The sequence below is a fragment of the Aphis gossypii genome, chromosome 1 (genome assembly GCF_020184175.1).
Source record: "Aphis gossypii isolate Hap1 chromosome 1, ASM2018417v2, whole genome shotgun sequence".
Lineage (NCBI taxonomy): Eukaryota > Metazoa > Arthropoda > Insecta > Hemiptera > Aphididae > Aphis > Aphis gossypii.
This window is the reverse complement of record NC_065530.1, coordinates 70,505,556-70,525,905: the sequence shown is the minus strand read 5'-3', so window position 1 is coordinate 70,525,905 and position 20,350 is coordinate 70,505,556. Positions and strand designations below refer to the sequence as shown.

At 26.4% G+C, this 20,350-nt stretch overlaps 1 protein-coding gene across 2 annotated transcripts; it reads left to right on the top strand.

Moving 5' to 3' along the window:
• On the top strand, positions 1–19,849 carry LOC114126094 (ATP-binding cassette sub-family G member 1). Of its 2 annotated transcripts, XM_027989972.2 has the most exons (14): positions 1–307; positions 10,939–11,069; positions 16,052–16,169; positions 16,696–16,885; positions 16,996–17,141; positions 17,219–17,457; positions 17,524–17,670; positions 17,761–17,862; positions 17,958–18,145; positions 18,226–18,394; positions 18,464–18,564; positions 18,689–18,844; positions 18,924–19,109; positions 19,185–19,849. In XM_027989972.2, exons 1-14 carry the CDS (start codon positions 279–281, stop codon positions 19,341–19,343), a joined length of 2,061 nt encoding a protein of 686 aa, XP_027845773.2. In that variant the 5' UTR covers positions 1–278; the 3' UTR covers positions 19,344–19,849. The 2 variants fall into 2 exon arrangements, with proteins under 2 accessions (XP_027845773.2, XP_027845771.2); XM_027989970.2 differs by lacking the exon at positions 1–307 and having other exon boundaries at positions 10,555–11,069.
• Positions 19,850–20,350: the final 501 nt, after the last annotated feature.

Below are 20,350 nucleotides of genomic sequence, written 5' to 3'. Positions count from 1 at the left end.
GTTCGTCACAGTCAACGACAACAACACTCAGTCGAGTCAGTCGTCAACATGGATGACGGATGTGTCGCGTAGTGTTTGCCGTTAATGTTCGTCTGCTTATCACCGTTTAATTGTGAACGTTTTTTATTGACGCACACAGTGTATACTCAGTAACTGCGAGACGCTCGTCCGATACTTTGTGGTAGTGCAGTGCTAGTGGTGCGCGAAAGAGCACCCCGACATTGCCCGGGTAATATTATCATCATCGTCGATATTTCGTTTGGTCAACGTCGTTAAGTATGAATTCCTTCGTGTTGAACAACAACAAGTGAGTTATATTTACGTCGGATACCTATCGCTTGTATATGTATATATTGTGATGCGTAATTTAGTAATATTGTATTATTATGAATTCATCGTATTGTAATTAAGATGCTATCGGTTGGTTTGGTTTATGACTGGATGTCTGGATGCATAAATATACGTTTGATTTGGTCGCAAAACTTTCGGGTTATACCTAACTGGGTAATAGCTGGTCAGGGCATACTTGGCATACCTTCAACGAGAATTGTGACCAGGGATTTTTCAGTACATGTCAATCATAACTCGCTATCACTTGTACGTTCTTACCACTATAGACAACCAGTCGAAAGGGCTCGTGTAAGACGTTTGTACCTAACTTAAAATTGGTTAGGTTTAAGTGTTGAAGTTTACCTTCATACTTTCGAAAAATGTTTACTGACATTTGTATAGTGTCTAAACAATACAATATGTCTGGTTTCTAGCTAACATGACTGTTACAGACTTTTTCGTAGGTTTTTCAATGCTTATAATTATTGAGAAGAATATAATACTCGTGGTAGTGTAGTTGTGTTCACAAATACTGTAATCGATATTTATGTTGATAAAATTTGTTAATTACAATTTTGCACAGTGTGGACTCACAATTTACCACTACACAAGTATATTTTATGTCTTACATACAGTAGTTAATATTATTAAATAATGTATCTACCTACATTTTTCCTTATTAACTACAAAGATATTGTTCTTAATGAATCGAGATAAACAATAGGCAAGTATCTCCACAGATAATAATTAAGTTGTTTAGCATAATAATACATATTGTTAAGTATACAATATAGGTTTAGCCCAACTTAAATATCCATTATTAAAATTAAAAATATGATTATATAATATGAAAAATAGTAGGTACAATAAAAATAAATGTTAGGTAAGTAGTTCTAATTTATCAAAGAAGAAAAAAGTGTGTCTGTATTCACAAGTTTTGTAGGTATGCACGTATTGAGATGCTCATAATTAGAGACATAGAGAGGTATTGCAGTAATAAATTGGTATATTATTTATCTATATTTCTAAATATGCATAGTTCAAACTATTTATTATTTATTTGGTAAATAATAATTTATATTGATTGACACACTAGTTAATATATTGTTTATAACAGAGGTTCCTAAACTTTTTTTTTTAAGTACCATCCATGTATATTTTGTATCATTTGTGTACCACTAATGACTAAAAATAATACTGTTCAATCTTTTTATACATTATTTTCTGTGCTTTCTTGTGGTTTTCCACATACCTCCATGTAGCCTTTTGTATACAATAGTTTGGGAACCTCTGGCTTATAATAAAGGTTTATCAAATATTGATCATGAAACTGTGGCAGGCATTAAATTATTTAGGTTAGTCAAACTATTTCGAGTATAGTTTTATGTGTGTACTTCTCTATTACCCGTTTATAAATTTTATAAGGAAGATTTAGGTAGATTACTTAAGTATTTATTTAATAGTTCCTTAAATGATTTCATCATTGTACAGTAACTTACTGCTTAAGTAATTATATTATTTAAGAAAATAATGTTATTTACAATAAAAGGTAAGATAATGTTCAGGACTCTGTATAGGTTTTTTTTTGTAATTTACAAAATCATTTTAATACTAAAATAAAATATAGAAATTTAGTAAAATGGATTCTTCTCAGAATAAAATTATCTTTGTTATGTGTTCGTAAGACAGTGACTTCGTAATATATGAGTGATAGCTCTTAAATACTTACCTAAGTTATATAAATTCATACAAATTGGTTGTTGGATTATACTATTCCTTGTTAGTTGCTTACATGTATAAATAGCGATGTATTTTTATTATTTTTTAAAATTATTTGTGTGTTGTATAGTACACTATTAAAGTGTATTCTCATTTATTATTTTCAGTTTGGCATTCTGTTATAACACAGTATGTATCTAGGCTTAGTTTGTTGAGAATCTTATAAATTAAACCTTCAGTTTCACTTTCACTTCTCCTCAAAGTAGCAACTGCTGAAATTGTAAAACCTGTTTTTTTGTTCTCTGAATCTATGTTAGAGAAGTGTTAGAGAAATTTATTTTAAAAAATCAATACTTTTATTATTAAACATAATATCCTAAATAAAGGTATATTAAATAAAAATTTAAGTTAATATTTTTTTTATTTTTCATTTTACAGAATATTAAAATTCTATGGTTAAAGAATTTTTTAAAATTATTTTAAATAAATCATAACTTAGAATATTTAGGGATGTTTCTTCCACTTTTTTAATATGTTATATTATTCATATCTTATATCTCTTTATCAACATATTAATATTACAATTTTAGGTATTTATTTAATGTTTATAAATAAAATATGATTAGGTCAAGGAAGTTAGTAGTTACTTTCTCTCTAGAAGAAGAATTGTGTAATTATTTGAAAAGAGAATTCGTTGATGCAACTATACTCTTAAACTCACTATGCATGAAAGTTAACTATATGATTATTAATTTTATAATTTCATAGAAACGATGCTAGTGAAATTTTTACTACATAACATTTTTGTACCATCAATGTTTGCTAAAATATGAATAAACTATGTTTTGGTGTCTTATTGAATTATTGACTATCACCTGGGTATGTTGTGCATTAGTTTCTACTGATTTTGAAAATATTTTACAATAATGAAAGATAATTGTTACTAATATTTTTGTTAGTTTATGTTTATTGCAATGTAGCTAGTTTTTTTTTAAATTATAATAATTTGTTGGTAGATTTGATGATTACTGTAGCTATAGCTATTTTACACTTTAATCGTGTTTTTAGTATCTTGAAAAAATGTCAAGGTACTAAGCTGATAATATAATAGGACATGCTGATACTAACTACATTCCTCCCTCCATTTATGGTAGGTAATATTATTTGTAGATTACATGCAGTATGGGTTATAGATAAAAAAAACTACAACATTCGGTATTGAAATTATTGTGTATAATATTCTTGTTTTTAATTTTTTTTTTATAAAAGAATTGTAATTGATATGTTATAATAAAATATACCTATTACGTATCATATACATACTCATATATGTATACGCTTAATGACAATGGGCGTACAAGATAAATAGGTTCACTTAGTGTATATTAGATATTTCGATTATATGCGGAATATAGATGTTACAATATACATTTTAAAACAAATCACGAGAAAGTAAATAGGTAGGTACTTGGTATGATCATAACTTAGCGATAGGCATATCTAAGAAAATGGTAGGAGTCTTCCGCCGCATTTCATTGGTTATTGATATTATAGTATGATATTATTGTATTATATTATTATTATTATTGTATAAGATTACCTATAATATATTGTTCATATTAAAATATAAGCCGATCAAAAGACGAGGATTTCTTTCACCTTATGTTATATGCGTAACTAATGATCTTACATATTTATTTTACTAAGATAAAAAATTAATTTTTAAAAAAGTTTGGTTTACTATGTTTAGCAAATTTGATAGAATAAACATTAAAAGTGATCATATTAATAAATAATTTTGGTGTATTATATTACTCTCACAATTGAAAATCATGATCCTCGATAAAATTTTCATATGAAACGATTATTTATCCAATATTTTTTATTTACTTTTAATTCTTTAGTAACATTTAAGCGTTTACAAGGCTAAAATACAAATTATGCTTGCGCGAAATATCTAGAAAATTGAATTTATTGTTGCGTTCTACGAGGAGGACGTATCTGAAAGTACTTATCAAAATATGTTAAATATATTATACCTACTTTATAAAACATAAATTTATCAATTGCATTGTTATTTTAAATAATTATGCCATTTATTTTTTTATACAATTTACAATAAAATACTTACCTATTTATTAATCATTATATTCAAGTACATACGTTTTATTTTTATTATCTTTAAATATTCTTTTGCGTGCTATTTTTAAACTACTGTTCCTAGATTTTAACACATTTCATTTAACCGTTCCTAAATTTACTAAATTTTGTCAACCTAGTTTTTATGATAAAACTTATTTTATGCATGCTTTTTTATTTTATTTTTGCTTATAATGTAATTATAACAATGTTTATTTAAAAGTATTACTTTGTTGATATTTTGGTATTTAAAAACGTGATGTCACATCATTTTTTAATTATTTTATAGGTAAAGATAATTGTTGAATTGAAATGGTTATGCGTACAAATATTTTTTGATATGTCTTTGTTTAAAAATAATTTTCATACTTAATAAATTATTATCGGTTTTTTATTTTTATAATATTGTTACCATCTACATCCCGTTGTTTTGCTTTTTTGGGTCTGTTTTTTGCACGCGATACATTACTGAAGTACACTAATAAAATGTATGTTATGATATTAAGATAGTTATACTTATGTTAATAGAAAGTTGTTACATAACGAATTACTCGGAAACACAATTTTCTTATATAGGTGGAAGGGTTTCAATAAAAAAAAAATATATATTAAATATACACTGGTAAATATTGATAGCAGATTTTTTAATCTAAATCGAATACCTATCTTAGTTAAAGACAAAATCGAAATTTTTATGATTTTATTAAAATCAGGAAGTTATAGCTTATCATATTATATATTGTGTATATCATTATTTTAATTTAATTCACGTGTATATTGGCACTTTAAATCAATTTAGATTGTTATATTAACTGACAATATATTTTAAATTTTAGAACAAAAATAATATAAATATAATTAATAGAAAGTCGATGTCAGCATCGTTATAATGTTGATGGGTGACGGAGAATGTCTTTGCGAACTGTGCGTTAATGCGTATGTTGAGTAATGACACAGTTTTACAATTAAATGTATATAATATATAATAGGTACATAGTATTTTTATGTATTATGCTTATACCATTAATAATTGTAATGATGTAATAATAATGTATACTGTGTTATTAAAACGGTAGACAATTAAAAAAATAGAACATCATTGCAGCTACGTAACACAAACGACACGCGTGTATTTTGTTTTGCATAATTACATTTATTAAGGCTTTAACATTGCTTATCCATATTCCAATTAATCATACATGGTATTCGATACACGTACGGTGGACTTCCTGTGTATTTTATATCAGCGATTCTTAACTGGTCGGGGAGGGGGGGTCATAAAGTCTGTAGAGTACATGACTTTATATAAAATATTATATATATATTATGTACTATAATCGTGATTAAGGAATCCGATATTTTAAATAGATCATAAATCGTGTTAGAAAAATCATAATTGCAATAAATAATGAGTTATTATTTTATCGTAATCAATTTATATCTAATAGGTATATCTATGCTTATAGAAATAATTCAAAAACATATAAATGATATATAATGATAAATATATAAATATAAACAATATAATGATTAATAAATGTACCTACTTATAGTTTTTAATATTAAATTGCTTATTTTATTACACATAAATCATTTGATTAGTGGACTTCCCTGTTATACAAAGCGTATTAAATATTTCAGTGTTCTCAAGTTATTAAACGTTTTAAAAGCTTGAAATACTCAAAAATATTATAGTAATATAATATTTATTAGCAGTTAATTTGTGTAATGCATTTGCCTATAAAATTTGTTTACGCAACTTGTATCTATTATAATATATATTAATTTGTTTCACCAATTATTATGATGAATACAAATAATTACAAAGTATACTGAAATCCTCAAGTCATTTTTGTGGGCTGTAATATTCGTAAACATTATAATCGTTATTACAGAATAATACAAATAAAACATGTGTATAATATAATACTTATAATACATGAAGATATAACGCATAATTTACTGAGTGTATTACATTATTCTTTAAAAGTACTACCTATACTAATAGGATGTTGGAATTATACGAAATATTATATTATACAGGAATATAGGTGATATGGTACTATACGTTTAGTCTTAGTGATATTAATTTCGTCATGTATACCTAGATATCTGTAATAATTATGTTGATTGATGGCTTATGACATAAGTATACTTAATAAATTACAAAATACATAGATATTATAAGTTGTGAAAATCAAAACAAAATATATTATTCTTAGCATCCGAACACGGGTCATATAATATGACGTATGCAGATTTTATTATAATGAAATACTTTATATATATATTTCAAATACTTTGGAATGTATAATGTAAACTTGAGAAAACGTATTTGTTATTATATCAAATAATTTTTGATATTGTGCAAAGTCCTTAGTTTGTGAAAGGTAGGTAAATTGAAATATAAAAACAAGTATAAAAATATATTTTTTATTAAGTTATTTATGGTGTTATTTATTTACCGTATTTCTGTACCGTGTTAAAAATTATTGCTTAAAATTATATGGATGCTAGTCTGACTTCAAAAAATATATAGTTACGATACCTACGAATGTCCTTGTCCTCTTATTTCCGAATGGACAATTTTCAAATAAATAATTTTAGCATTTTGTTCTTTCATTCTGATCAGTATATAAAAACTGCTAATTAATATTTAATTTATGTAATCTTGGGTATATAGTAACATATATACTTCACTATTATCTTCACTATGGGCCAATTATATTATTTTGAGGAGGGGTATAATTACAATAACATTAAATGCAACTTACAGTAAAATCCAAATTATCTAAGATAAATGGCGTATAGGTAGAGAGGATCGGGGACACAGTGAAATTTCAGATTGAACTAAATTTTTCAAGTATCTTATATTTTTATATACATATATGGGTACAACACGATTGCGAAAGTCTTATCTTTTTTATAACACGATTGCAAACGAATGATGCCTATCAAAGAATTTGTTTTTTTAGCCGAAAAACGAACGATTGCGAACGTTTTTTTAGACTATGTTTCCAAGTTTATAATTTCTGAATATTTTAAACATTTATTTATTTTTATTTGTTTTTAACATTTATTATCTATTATAAAATTTGTTTTTATTTTAAATATAAACTATTTAGTATTAATAATACAATTAAAACAGCAACTCTTCGTTACAAACTAAAATAAAATTATACAATATAATAAGTAATGTTTAAAATGTTGATTGATTAAAACAATTTTCGTTGTATAAATATCAATGCAAAGTGCATTATAGAGATAAAAAGTAAAGTTTTTAAAAAAATTAAGAAAAACAAAAAAGAGACGGAAAAACAGGAATTTTACGCAAAACCAGTTTTCGACCAAATCGATTTTTTATATGGTTGTAATTCAAAAACTAATCACTGTAAATACTTGAAATTTTCACCATAAATATTTATATTAGTGTTATCTATACACAGTTAAATTTTCAAAATATTTTAATTTTTTTTAGTTATTATAGACCACTGAAATTTTCGATTTTTTTTTAAGTGTCGATAATTTAATAATATAAATATAATTTTTTTTCTTTATAAAATATACAATATGTACCCATTAGGCACAATAAATATAATACATTTAAAATACTAGTTTTAAAAAAATGTTTTCCACATTTTTACTTTTTTTTTAAATTTTTTCCTTGGTAGGAATTTCCAGTTTTTCTTAAATATAAAATGCGGCGTAATAGCAAAAAACCCTTATTTTATTACTATTTGATTATATTTTTTTAAATTATTATTTAAACATTTGTAATTGACACCAAATCTGACAACACCACAAAATTAAAATCAGGTAAAAACGTTCGCAATCGTTCCATTCCCAATACGATGCGAACGTTTTACCTTTTTTATAACACGATTGCGAATGAATGACGCTTATTATAGAATTTATTTTTTTAGCAGAAAAACGAAAAAAAACTGTGTGTCCCCGATCCTCTCTACCTATACGCCATTTATCTTAGAAAATTTGGATTATACTGTAATTTGCATTTAATGTTATTGTTCCTATCAATACCCTATAAATTGTTTATCTATTCCATGTAATTTAAATCGTATTTAAAGTTAATGAAAGAAAATTAATATATTTTAAGTTCATTAAATCAATAACGTTTAACATACTAAATCACAATATTATTCACTTTGTATTATTAGGTATGAGTGTATGACCTACAATGAAATAATAATAAAAAAATCCTCATTACTTATTCTTTTTAATGGTTATTAAATTTGATCTGTAAGTGTAGGTTCATAGTACATACCATATATATTACATTGAGCTATGTTATGCAAAAATTCTGTTGTAAGTTCTATATTATACACTTGATTATACATTAGTTATATCAATCCAAATTTACGAAACAAAATAGGTAAAATCGGTGGCAGACGGAAGCGATTATATTTAATTTTTTTAAAAGCAATGAAAATTTCGTAAGTTATTATCTAAATTATCTATAATTCTTATGAACTATGATTTATGAAGTAGTATTGTATTGATATAATTTTCTACTCGGTGACATCACATGTTAACAAAAGTTTTTATTATGTTTGAATAAATTTTGGCCCCGGGATAAAATTATAATTCTAGGTATTCATGTAGAAATTAGATCGTTACGTCTTGTCCATATTTAATTTGTATGACTTATTAAATTGGAATAACGAATTTACAAATTTATATGTATATATATATATATGCTAAAGGTATAAGTATTCATAAGTATACAAATTAAATTAATTATTAAACGCATGTTATATACGTAGTTCTACAATAAATCTACTCCTTAAAATAAGAAATTAAGTCATTTTAACACATCGACCACACAAACTTATTTATAATGCAACTGACTAAATAATAATTATTTTCAAATTGAACTAAAGTGGATGAAACAATAATTCAAATTTGCCAAGCTATAGTAAATTAAATATATATTTTATTTTTTGGACATGAAATAAAAGTCCTATAAAACATCATTACTTAAGTACATGAAAATAATAAGAACTTGAATAATGATCTTTGATGTCCATCCCAGGACCCTCCTCTGATACCGTTGACTTGCTAGAAAGTACCTTTAAATATTTGGCTTCTATACATATTAAGAATTTTATTCTCCTTTTATTTGGTATTATATAATTACATTGTTAATATATACTTAAAAAATTATGGTACATATACTAGAAGGTTAAAAGACGTTTAAAATATGCTATGCTTTTATTTCAATAAATTAAATACACATTAGGAACAATCGTTAACCTAAATTTTTTTTGTGTTCAAGTGCTGAACATTTCAAGTGCGAAAGTTCATGTTAGATATTATTTTTAAGTTAATCTTATTAAATATGTTAGTAGCCAATTAATATTCAAATAATTGAGTACAGAATTTATACCAAATAGTAAATTTACTTATATGAAGTTATGAAAAAGTAATCAGTCAGCAGTTGAGCAGTTAAATCATTACGTATATATAAGGTACTTTCTAGGTATTTATTTATTTATCTTAGGTATTTTCTTTTAGAGATGAAAAAAAGTATTTTCGTTATTTATGTTTAAATAATATATAATGGATCCGGATTATTTGTTAGCGTATTTTTAGTATAACATTTATGTACAATAATTATATGATATTAGTACAAGATATCAGGATAGAAAATCAGTATAGTAATGTAGCATTAACATATCGATGTCATAAGTTGATGAACACGTTTACTGAATGCATTTTATGACATAAAGTGGTACCTATATTTAGTAAATTATTATTTTAATGTAATCGAAAATACGATAAAAATTATAACAATCAATTCTTGTATCGATTTAAAAATTCAGTGTTTCTGTGGACGTATTTACGGTGTATACCTACTAGCATTTTGATAGTGTTTCGACCTAACAAAATTATTTCTTTACATTTAGCTCCACGCAATGATTAAAAACTAATTAAAAACGTCATTTTAAAATGATAGTATTTATACACACTTTATCGACACTAATAATATAGCCTGTATATTACATCTAATAGAATAATGTAGCAACACAATTATCCTTTGTGCCGTTTTAATACTTGACAGATGGACCAACACACGGTCAAACATACCACATACGTCATAACAATTATTTTATGCACACGCGATAATATTATTTTGATTTTACTAATTTACCCAACTATCGGATGGTGTGCGTAATTTTACCGCGTATATATATATATATAGAGAGAAAGACAGAGTCAACACTAGGAGTGGGGAACGGCGGCGTCTTTCAAGGCAAACAAAGGTTATTTCCTAGTCCCTACTATTAAAACATACAGTCGCAAACTGTTATTATATATACATTATATATACGCGAGCGCTGCGCTACTACGGCGCGCGAGCAAAAAAATACGTAGTTAAGCTTGTCAGCATAGTAATATTATGTAGCTAGTAGTGGTTGCGATGAACTGCAGGCAAACGGTCCTCGTACGTTCCCGGTTAGAGTATGCGTGATAATTAAAATCGGTTTTATATTCTTTTCGAATTCAATCCGTACGGAAACCGGACATTGATATCCGTTCAATTATTATTAATAATTATTTATTAATATAGACGTATTATTGAAAAACGTGCATTAAAGTGTTAACCCTGTTGCTTCTGCAGCAATAATTCATAATGACTATAATCGATGAATCCATCGTTGTCCCCATGGATGAACTGTCCGCTGCGAAACAAGACGGTCGTTTAATTATCGATCCCGTGTCTGTTGACAGGAAATCCGGTGCGGTCAAAGTGACAATTACACCATGTCAGCCCAAGACCCTGAGTCATCTTCCCAAGAGGCCGCCCGTGGACATCGCCTTTTCCGACCTCATGTACACCGTGACCGAAGGCACCAAAAACAGTGAGTATATTCAAACATTAATATTTGTATACGTTGTATTCATATTTATATTCTATGTAGATTTATATAATAAATATAGAGTAGAATATAGAAAAAAACTATAACTTTAAAAACTGACTAGTTGAATTGACTGCAGGTAAAAATCATGTCAATTTTTATATTATTATTGTGAATTATTGTATTTGTGTCGACGAGGCCATTGCAGACGATATTATCGTGTAGTTTACTTAACTGTTGAGGCCATTTTACTATCGACCCTGTCGTATGTCGATATATTTTAACTTTACTGTTTGACGTTTGTATATTCATATTAACTAATATTATTTGATGGGTCGTATAAAAGTTTGTTGGGTTGTGGTGATCATCGTACACGTTTGGTTAGGATCTTTACGAAATTTTTCCAACTCTTGGTTTTCATGAACATGTCTTAACACATTCACCGCTACTATATAAAACGTATTATCCTAATTATACGGTTCATAAAGTAATGAAAGGCACTAGAAATTTGGAAATAAGGTTATTATGGCCAATTTAACTGGTGTAATGATATGTTTAAATATTTAACGTTTGTAAGTATAGAAGATTTGCCCGTGGATATAAGGTCACACCGCTGGGAATCTAAAACATGATATGACACAACATACTATTTATTTTATTGAAGCGTCTGAAGTCCATCTTGATCATACGTATTATTATGTCAGACACATATTAGATTATTACAGTAGGTAAATTATTACTATTGCGAAGGCCGACGAATCAGCGTTTTCTCATTGTTTTCTTATTAGTTGTTATTGTTTTCAAGTCCAAGTCCGTTATATTATTAGTTGTATAGGTATACTCGTAGGTATTAAATGGTTGGCAATAACATCTCTCGTATATTTAGGCGTGTATTATGTTGGGTCGATTTCTTTTGTAATTATTTTTTTCCCCGTTGATTTTTAAATATTAAAATAATAGTAAATTAGCTATAGTGTACCCTAGGCCATACGTCTGTAGCAAAAACATCTTTTCATTATAATAAACGTATTATTACCAAATACACAACGACGATTAATAAGCGGGAAAGGGCAGAAGGTCGAGTATCCCCCCTACCTGTAACCATAGCATATATAGATATAGTCCGTGAAAAGTATTAAATCTCCTAAACAGTGTTTTCCAAACTGTTCAAAAAAACTGAAACTAAAACATTGTACTTTTAATCGCTTTCATTAATCTACATTTATCAAATAGCTATGATATCAGTATTATATACCTATAGGTATTTATTATTTTTTTTGTTTATATGCGTGGTATATTTTTCGTTACTATTCAAATTTGATACATGGTTAATTTCTTTACTTATGGAATTAAATTACTAAATGAGGTTATATTTATACATGCCACTAAAAAAATTGAAGGTTATTAATTATTACATATTTTAATTTGTATAATTTTAGTATTATTATAGTATTAGGAACTTAAATGCTTTAATTTATAGAATAAATTGTTAAAAAGATTTTTTTTAAGAAAGGGAACTGTAATAAATTTGCCCCCGTCCCCCTTGAATTTAAATTATTATCATGTTAATTCAAGATCATAGGTATTATAAATTAATAGTGAATATAATGAAACTACACAAATATGTCTATGACAAAAAATATACAAATTAAAAATAATTTCTGAGGACATATAGTGAGAAGGAAGTATGTCTCCTTAACTACCACTCCTCTAAAAACGATACTTAATTGTCATAACCTGCTTAAAAACAAAATACTATCTATATAGAATAATAATACAAATATAATTATATTTTTATATCTTCGATTTAATAATCAACATGGTTTAAGTATGAATTTAATTATATATAATATTAGGTAATTTTTACATATGCCTTTGTTATCATTTGCTCGAATGTTATAAAAGAAAATTGAAGATTTAAAAATTTAAAAAATGTGTATTGTTTATCCTATCAAATTAATTAATTTAAATAAATAAAACTATTAACTAATATAAGAAATATTCGTTATTTTGTTTTTAATTAATATCCATTTAAACGAAAAAAAGGTGAATGTTCGATTATACTACCTATATTAACTATAGGTAATATAATTACAACTTAGCATTTTTAGTTTAATTATAAATTTTATTCTTGCGATGGCGATTATTGATCCATAATGCATGATTTGAATGTTGAACGTGGATTTTTATCGATTATTATATTCAGCAAATAAACATATTATGTAACAATTTAATAATAGTAATAAAATTGATTTACAAAAAGCATTGGAATTTAACCCATTAGATATTGAATTATTAAAGTACATTATACATATAATATTATTGTTTATTAGGTAATTATTGATTATATATTTTTCGTATCTGCTAGCAGTTTACCATTTAGAAAATGTTTAATAATTTCGTTATAGTTAGAGTTTTTATTTAAATAATTTATTGTTTATTACATGATTCAATACTTGTCATTACTCACATTTACCCATAATCACCGGATGTGTCTCGATCACTATTTATCCATGACCGAAACTCGTTTGCGTATTTCAATAACAAACACACGACTGCCGCTTATTATATGTACTATAAAAGCAATTTCCTTATATTGTGTTGCCTCTAAAAATACAAAAAAATAAAAACATTAGGTAAATTGTTTTAGTTACCTTTTATATGAATAACATAAAATTTGATAATATTTATCATTGAAAAATGAATGTTAAAAAAAACTTTATCTTTCATTAGTATCACTTATATATTATTATCTATATTTGTAAAATATAAATTTATTCAATACTAAAATTATTTAAATATAGTGGATATAAATGAGAATTATTATTTTATATTTCAAATAAATTAAAATGATATTTAATTGTTTTATTAAATCAAAATTCCTGGGAGTACTGTATATAGTTTTGAGAAGTTTTTTATTTATTGTTTTTTAATTTTTTGAACACCTAGAAATAGTTTAGAAAGCATTTACGATATCATCGTGACTTGAAATTTTAAACTTAAAGGAGCTATTTTTATTCGATAGTTGTTAACAACATTGTAAAAATCAGAAACTAACTACAAAGAAAGCACGGACTTAAAAAAATATCTTAATCATTTATGGCCAAACAGTAGATATCTGTTCTGAATCATATTTTGTAGAATCCAGTAAAAATGATTATATTATGTATATAGCAACTCTGCAACCCACTGATAATTTAAATTTCTGTAAAATGAACAGTTTTTTTCTTCAACGCTTTAATGGTTTAAAGTTAAATATATATTTACTTATGATTTAAAAAAACCAAATATGTATTGTTTTTACACGCATTAAAATTACAAGGATTATCAAGTATTATATTACTTGCATATTATATATATATACAGAATTCTTAGCAAAATTTTAATGACTAGTAATGTGTACATTAACCATTTTCTTAAACGTTGACTATTAATTTTTTACTAACCTAAAGAATCTTCGTCAGACTTTAAATGCAAGGTCACGATTTGTGTAGTGTCCTCGACCAGACCGGTTGTTCTCGTATATTATAGTAGGTATACAACTTTTCAAACATAAGGAGAACCCCTAATCATATCATCTCTCAATTTGTATTGAATGAAATAAGAAGCCTTTAAATATAATATAATAATAATAATAACTATTATTATTATTTTATTTTGATATTATTTATTTATTATATATTATATTTCAGTACGAGAATCTCTAAGCATAAAAAAATATCATATTATGATGATTTAACTTAATAACATTATTATTTCTTTGTACATATATCGTATTACTTTCAGTTGTGCACAAACTATATCCATCATTTTTGAAGGTCCTATATAGTGGAATAAATACGTTCATGATATTTAATTCAAATTATTTTATGTATTCCTACTCGCAAACATCTTATATATATAGTATATAACCTCTTTTAGAATAATTATAAGTTATTTCCAACGTTAATATCCGATTTCCAAGCATGATATGAGTCCAATATTTATCATTGATTCCTTTATTACCTATACTATTCAAAAAAATATATACACATATTTCTTAACTAAAGTATTAAATTAAAAATTTTTATCGACACGTTTGTTTATTTTTTTACTACTGTTTTCTTTTCTGTTACTGTTCTTTGATATTATAGATTTTAAATTTAAGCTCATTATATTGCCTTTACCTGCTGTTTAAAATATATTTCATAATATCATATTTGTATGCGTAACATACTTAGTATATTTATAAATAGATAAATATAAATAATTGCGGAAACGACTTGTTTTGGTTGACCTTACTTAACATTCATATCTACATAATACGTAAGAAATAATTTTTTTTTGAACATTTATTGCCCTACATTTATATTATAATTAAACACTTATTTGATTTTGTTGATTTCAATTAAAACAGCGTTTAGAAATATCCTTGCGAATGACTTATTGGATCATTTTTAGTTTCACATTTTTCGGCGTGATAGTTTTGTTCAAAATACTGTGATAATATTTCACAAACTAAAATAAAATAAATAAATTTAAATTATTTAGTCTATTATTTTAGTTATATACAGCTTCAATATGTGTTGAAACCATCAACGATATTGAGAAAATCCAAGATCAGCAGCATTATAGTGATAAAATGTTAAAATTTAAATTGGAGAAAACTTTTAAACACGTAGTAATTTTCAGAAATCTTTTTTAATAGATAGGTATGGATAAAAGTGCTTAAAAAGAGAAGATATTTTCTTAATCTACTAAGATCCAAAATTTTAGTTTTTAGTTTAACAATTGAAACAGTTTCTGATGTATGTTTTGGTACACACTAATTTAAAATCTCGATCATTAGTCTCTTAAGGATTAAAAAAAAATTTCAGTTAAACGTTTTAAAGTTTTATTGATTTTTCTTTAATATGATATTTTTATTGCCAAGACGCAACTGTTCACCTTAAATTACAATTTTTTGTTTACATTGTATTTAATCTATATTATTTTCTATCTTTCAGCTTCCAAGAATATTTTAAAATCTGTAAGCGGCCGTTTGAGATCAGGTGAATTGACGGCCATCATGGGACCGTCTGGTGCCGGGAAATCCACACTGCTGAACATACTCACGGGATACAAGTAAAAAGAGTTTATATAATTTTATTGTTATAATACGTTCATTGTCTTGTATTATTAGTATTGCGTTGAATTTTAGTATCGGAAAAGTAGAGGAAAATTAAAGAAGTCTTTAATAGTATTAAAACATATTTTTTTACCCTATGTTCAATACTTTTGTTTGCATGTAGAAACTAATTTTACTTATTTAGACCATATTGGCATATCAACTGGATAAGGTTATACTCGTGTCTATAATATTATATATTTACAATGTTTACATAGACTTATCGTTCATTTTGATACTAAATTTATTGGTTATTATTAAATATTCATAAATTGTTGGTTCATATTTTATCACACGATATATACATTTATTTTCCGTACACTACTATAGCATTTGTTGTTTCTGTCTAATGTTGACCCATACATTCATTTATCAATTTGTGTAATACAAAACATATCCAATTTTATTTTTATAATCATAATAAATTATACATATTTAATAATAATTATGTATGTTAATGTCTTGTTCTATTTTACTTTTTAGATGTTCCGGTGTTAAAGGTTCTATCACGATTAACGGACATGAAAGAAATTTGAGTCAATTCAGAAAACTGTCATGTTATATTATGCAGGACAATCAGCTTCATGCCAATTTATCTGTAGAAGAAGCTATGCACGTGGCTACTTCGTTAAAGTTAGGATCAGACATATCGAAGGACAGCAAATATCAAGTGGTCAGTTGCAGTACACGTACTGTTTATTTTTTAATTACGACACCAACGAAGATAAATATAACCGCGGAAATAAATATCGCCATTTTTCGTAAATTTAATATTGTTTTCAGATTCAAGAAATATTAGAAACATTAGGTTTGCAAGAACACCGAAGGACAATGACAAGCAATTTGTCTGGTGGGCAAAAAAAACGTTTGTCCATCGCTCTTGAACTTGTGAACAATCCTCCCATTATGTTTTTCGACGAGCCAACTAGGTTAGATACATTACCAACACAATGATAAAGTCTGAACACGTACAAATATTAAAACATGTTAATTTATACAATTTCAGTGGCTTAGACAGCAGTTCTTGTTTCCAATGTATATCCTTACTAAAATCGCTTAGTCGTGGCGGCCGTACTATCATCTGTACGATTCATCAACCCAGTGCTCGACTGTTTGAGATGTTTGACCATCTGTACACCCTTGCTGAAGGACAGTGTGTCTACCAGGGATCTACGAAACAACTCGTTCCTTTCCTTGGCACTCTCGGACTCGAATGTCCCAGTTATCATAACCCTGCGTCTTACCGTAAGTCAAATTCAATACTCGAATAAACAACTCGACGTATAATTACTAATACAATTCTTTGTGTAGTAATCGAAGTGTCATGTGGCGAGTATGGTGACAATGTACGCAAATTGGTGACGGCTATTAAGAATGGAAAATACGATATTCAAGTTGGCAAACCGTTCCCGCAACCAGAAAATTTGAATAATGTCAACCAAAAGGAAATAATGAAAAGTAAATATTTCTCTACAATTGATCATCTTCTAGACTACAAAATGTTTTCAAAATTATTATTTTTAATATTTATAATTTTTATGGTTTTAGGTAGCAACTTGTCTTCGAATTTTATCGAAATAGATAAATTATCAAAATCTGTGGATTCTGATAGTTTATTGCAGTATGGAGGAAATCAATTTTCTAAACCTGGTAAGCGATAATTTAATATTATATAATTAATTATTCATGAAATATATTTCATCAATATACCTACCCATGTATAATAACTTTTCCTAATATTTTAGATGACAGCTCTGTTATTAATTCAGAATTGAATTCGGTAAAAACTGGAAATTTAAATAATGCAGATGAAGCAACTGATACCTTATTAAAGAACGGTTTACCAAGTAGTCAACAGCGATATGCTACTTCTGAATTTGCTCAATTTTGGATTGTTCTCAAGCGAACATTACTTTTCAGCAGAAGAGATTGGGTATGTTTTTATAAAACTAGATAAATTATGAAAATGTTTAAATGGATTAATAATAATATATAGTATTAATTTAATTTCAGACTCTTATGTACTTACGTTTATTTGCTCATATTTTGGTGGGATTTTTAATTGGTTCATTGTATTATGATATTGGTAATGATGGTGCCAAAGTACTTAGTAATCTTGGATTTCTATTTTTCAACATGTTGTTCCTTATGTACACATCAATGACAATCACCATTTTATCATGTAAGTTTACTTATTCATTGTTTAATAAATAAATAAAAAATTAATAAAATACATAATCCATTTTTACAGTCCCTCTAGAGTTGCCTGTTTTAATCAAGGAAAATTTTAATAGATGGTATTCTCTTAGATCATATTATTTGGCCATTACATTGTCAGATATTCCGTTCCAGGTAATTTTTTTTTTTATATTGGTATAGTAAATCAATATAAAACATTTTTAAATTTACCCAACTAATAAGAATAGCTATTAAGTATCTTACCTTAATATATTCTTATTTTTTTTTTTCTATCAAGGCAATATTTTGCGTCATGTATGTAGGTATTGTGTATTACATGACTTCACAACCACTTGAAATGTTCAGATTTGGTATGTTCTTATCAGCTTGTCTTCTCATATCATTTGTTGCTCAAAGTGTTGGACTTGTAGTTGGAGCAGCAATGAACGTACAAGTGAGTTAACTATCATTGATAGTAATAATTACATTATAACATTTACCTATAACTAATTTAAAATCAATATTTTTTTTAGAACGGAGTGTTCTTAGCACCAGTCATGTCTGTACCTTTCTTGCTTTTCTCTGGTTTCTTTGTGAGCTTTGATGCTATACCAATTTATTTGAGATGGATCACATACTTAAGTTATATCCGTTATGGTTTTGAAGGTACAGCATTGGCTACTTATGGTTATAACCGAACAATCCTCCAATGTCACCAGGTATATAAGCAAAATATTATATGATATATATTATATATTATATTAATCATGGTTTAAAATCTTTTAAACTTCTAGATTTATTGCCATTTCAAAAAACCGAGTACCACATTAAGAGAATTAGATATGACAGATGCAAGCTTTTCTTTGGATATTATTGCTCTTATTATAATATTCTTTGTGCTACGTATATCTGCATTCATATTTCTTCGATGGAAGCTCAAGTCTTCACGTTAATTTATGTAAATTACCTAAAAGCTCTTCTATTATGATCAACTATACGTTAATAGTTAATTAAGATATTTGATTTATCTGTGAATGTATATAGTATATATACAAATCTATTATTATTGCCCGGTTATGGTTTATACAAATTTTATTATAATTAAATGTAATTTTGTGATATAAACATTTTCAACTAAGCAATATATAAAAACATATATATATATATTTTTTTTTGACGATGAAAAAGGAGAAAACTACAAGGCATTTGTTTTAGTAGATTTAACAAATTGTATTGTTAAATTACTGTGATTCATAGTTTTCATTTGTCTATTAATTTTTTTTAAACATTTTTTATGTATTGTTTAATCTTTAGAACTATGACCAAATTTTATCAGATTATTTAATAACTTATTATTATTGTTTGTATTTCTTTTTTATATATGTATACATGATGCATGCATTATTTACAATGTTAAATCAATTGTATTATGAAATATACTTTGATCTGATTCCTTTTATTTTCTTTGAGTACTTATTTTTCTAATAACTATTTGGTATAGAAATTTAATTATTTTGGATACAAAATGATATAGTTAGTTCTTGCAATGATAACGACTCTATCATCAAAATGGTACTTACATAGCGTATGTAACTAATGGTACAAATCAGTGCCGGATTTACCATTAGGCTATCTAGGCTATAGCCTAGGGCGGCAAAATTTAGGGACGGCAATTTTTTTCCCCTGTTTCGTCTCTATAAACAGATAAAAAATTATTTTACTTTTTTATTAGCGCTTTCTTGGCCACGTCGACCATTGGGTCACATATGAAGCTCGTATTGGTTTTAAAAAAATGATTGTATGATTTTGAGGCGGCATTTTCCTAATAGCGTAGGGCGGCTGAAGAGGTAAATCCGGCACTGGTACAAATAGTAATAATTACACTTTTAATACAGCCATCAAAATATGCTAGCACCCATAATTAATATTTATTATGCATTTATGTGATTTTTGGTGAAAA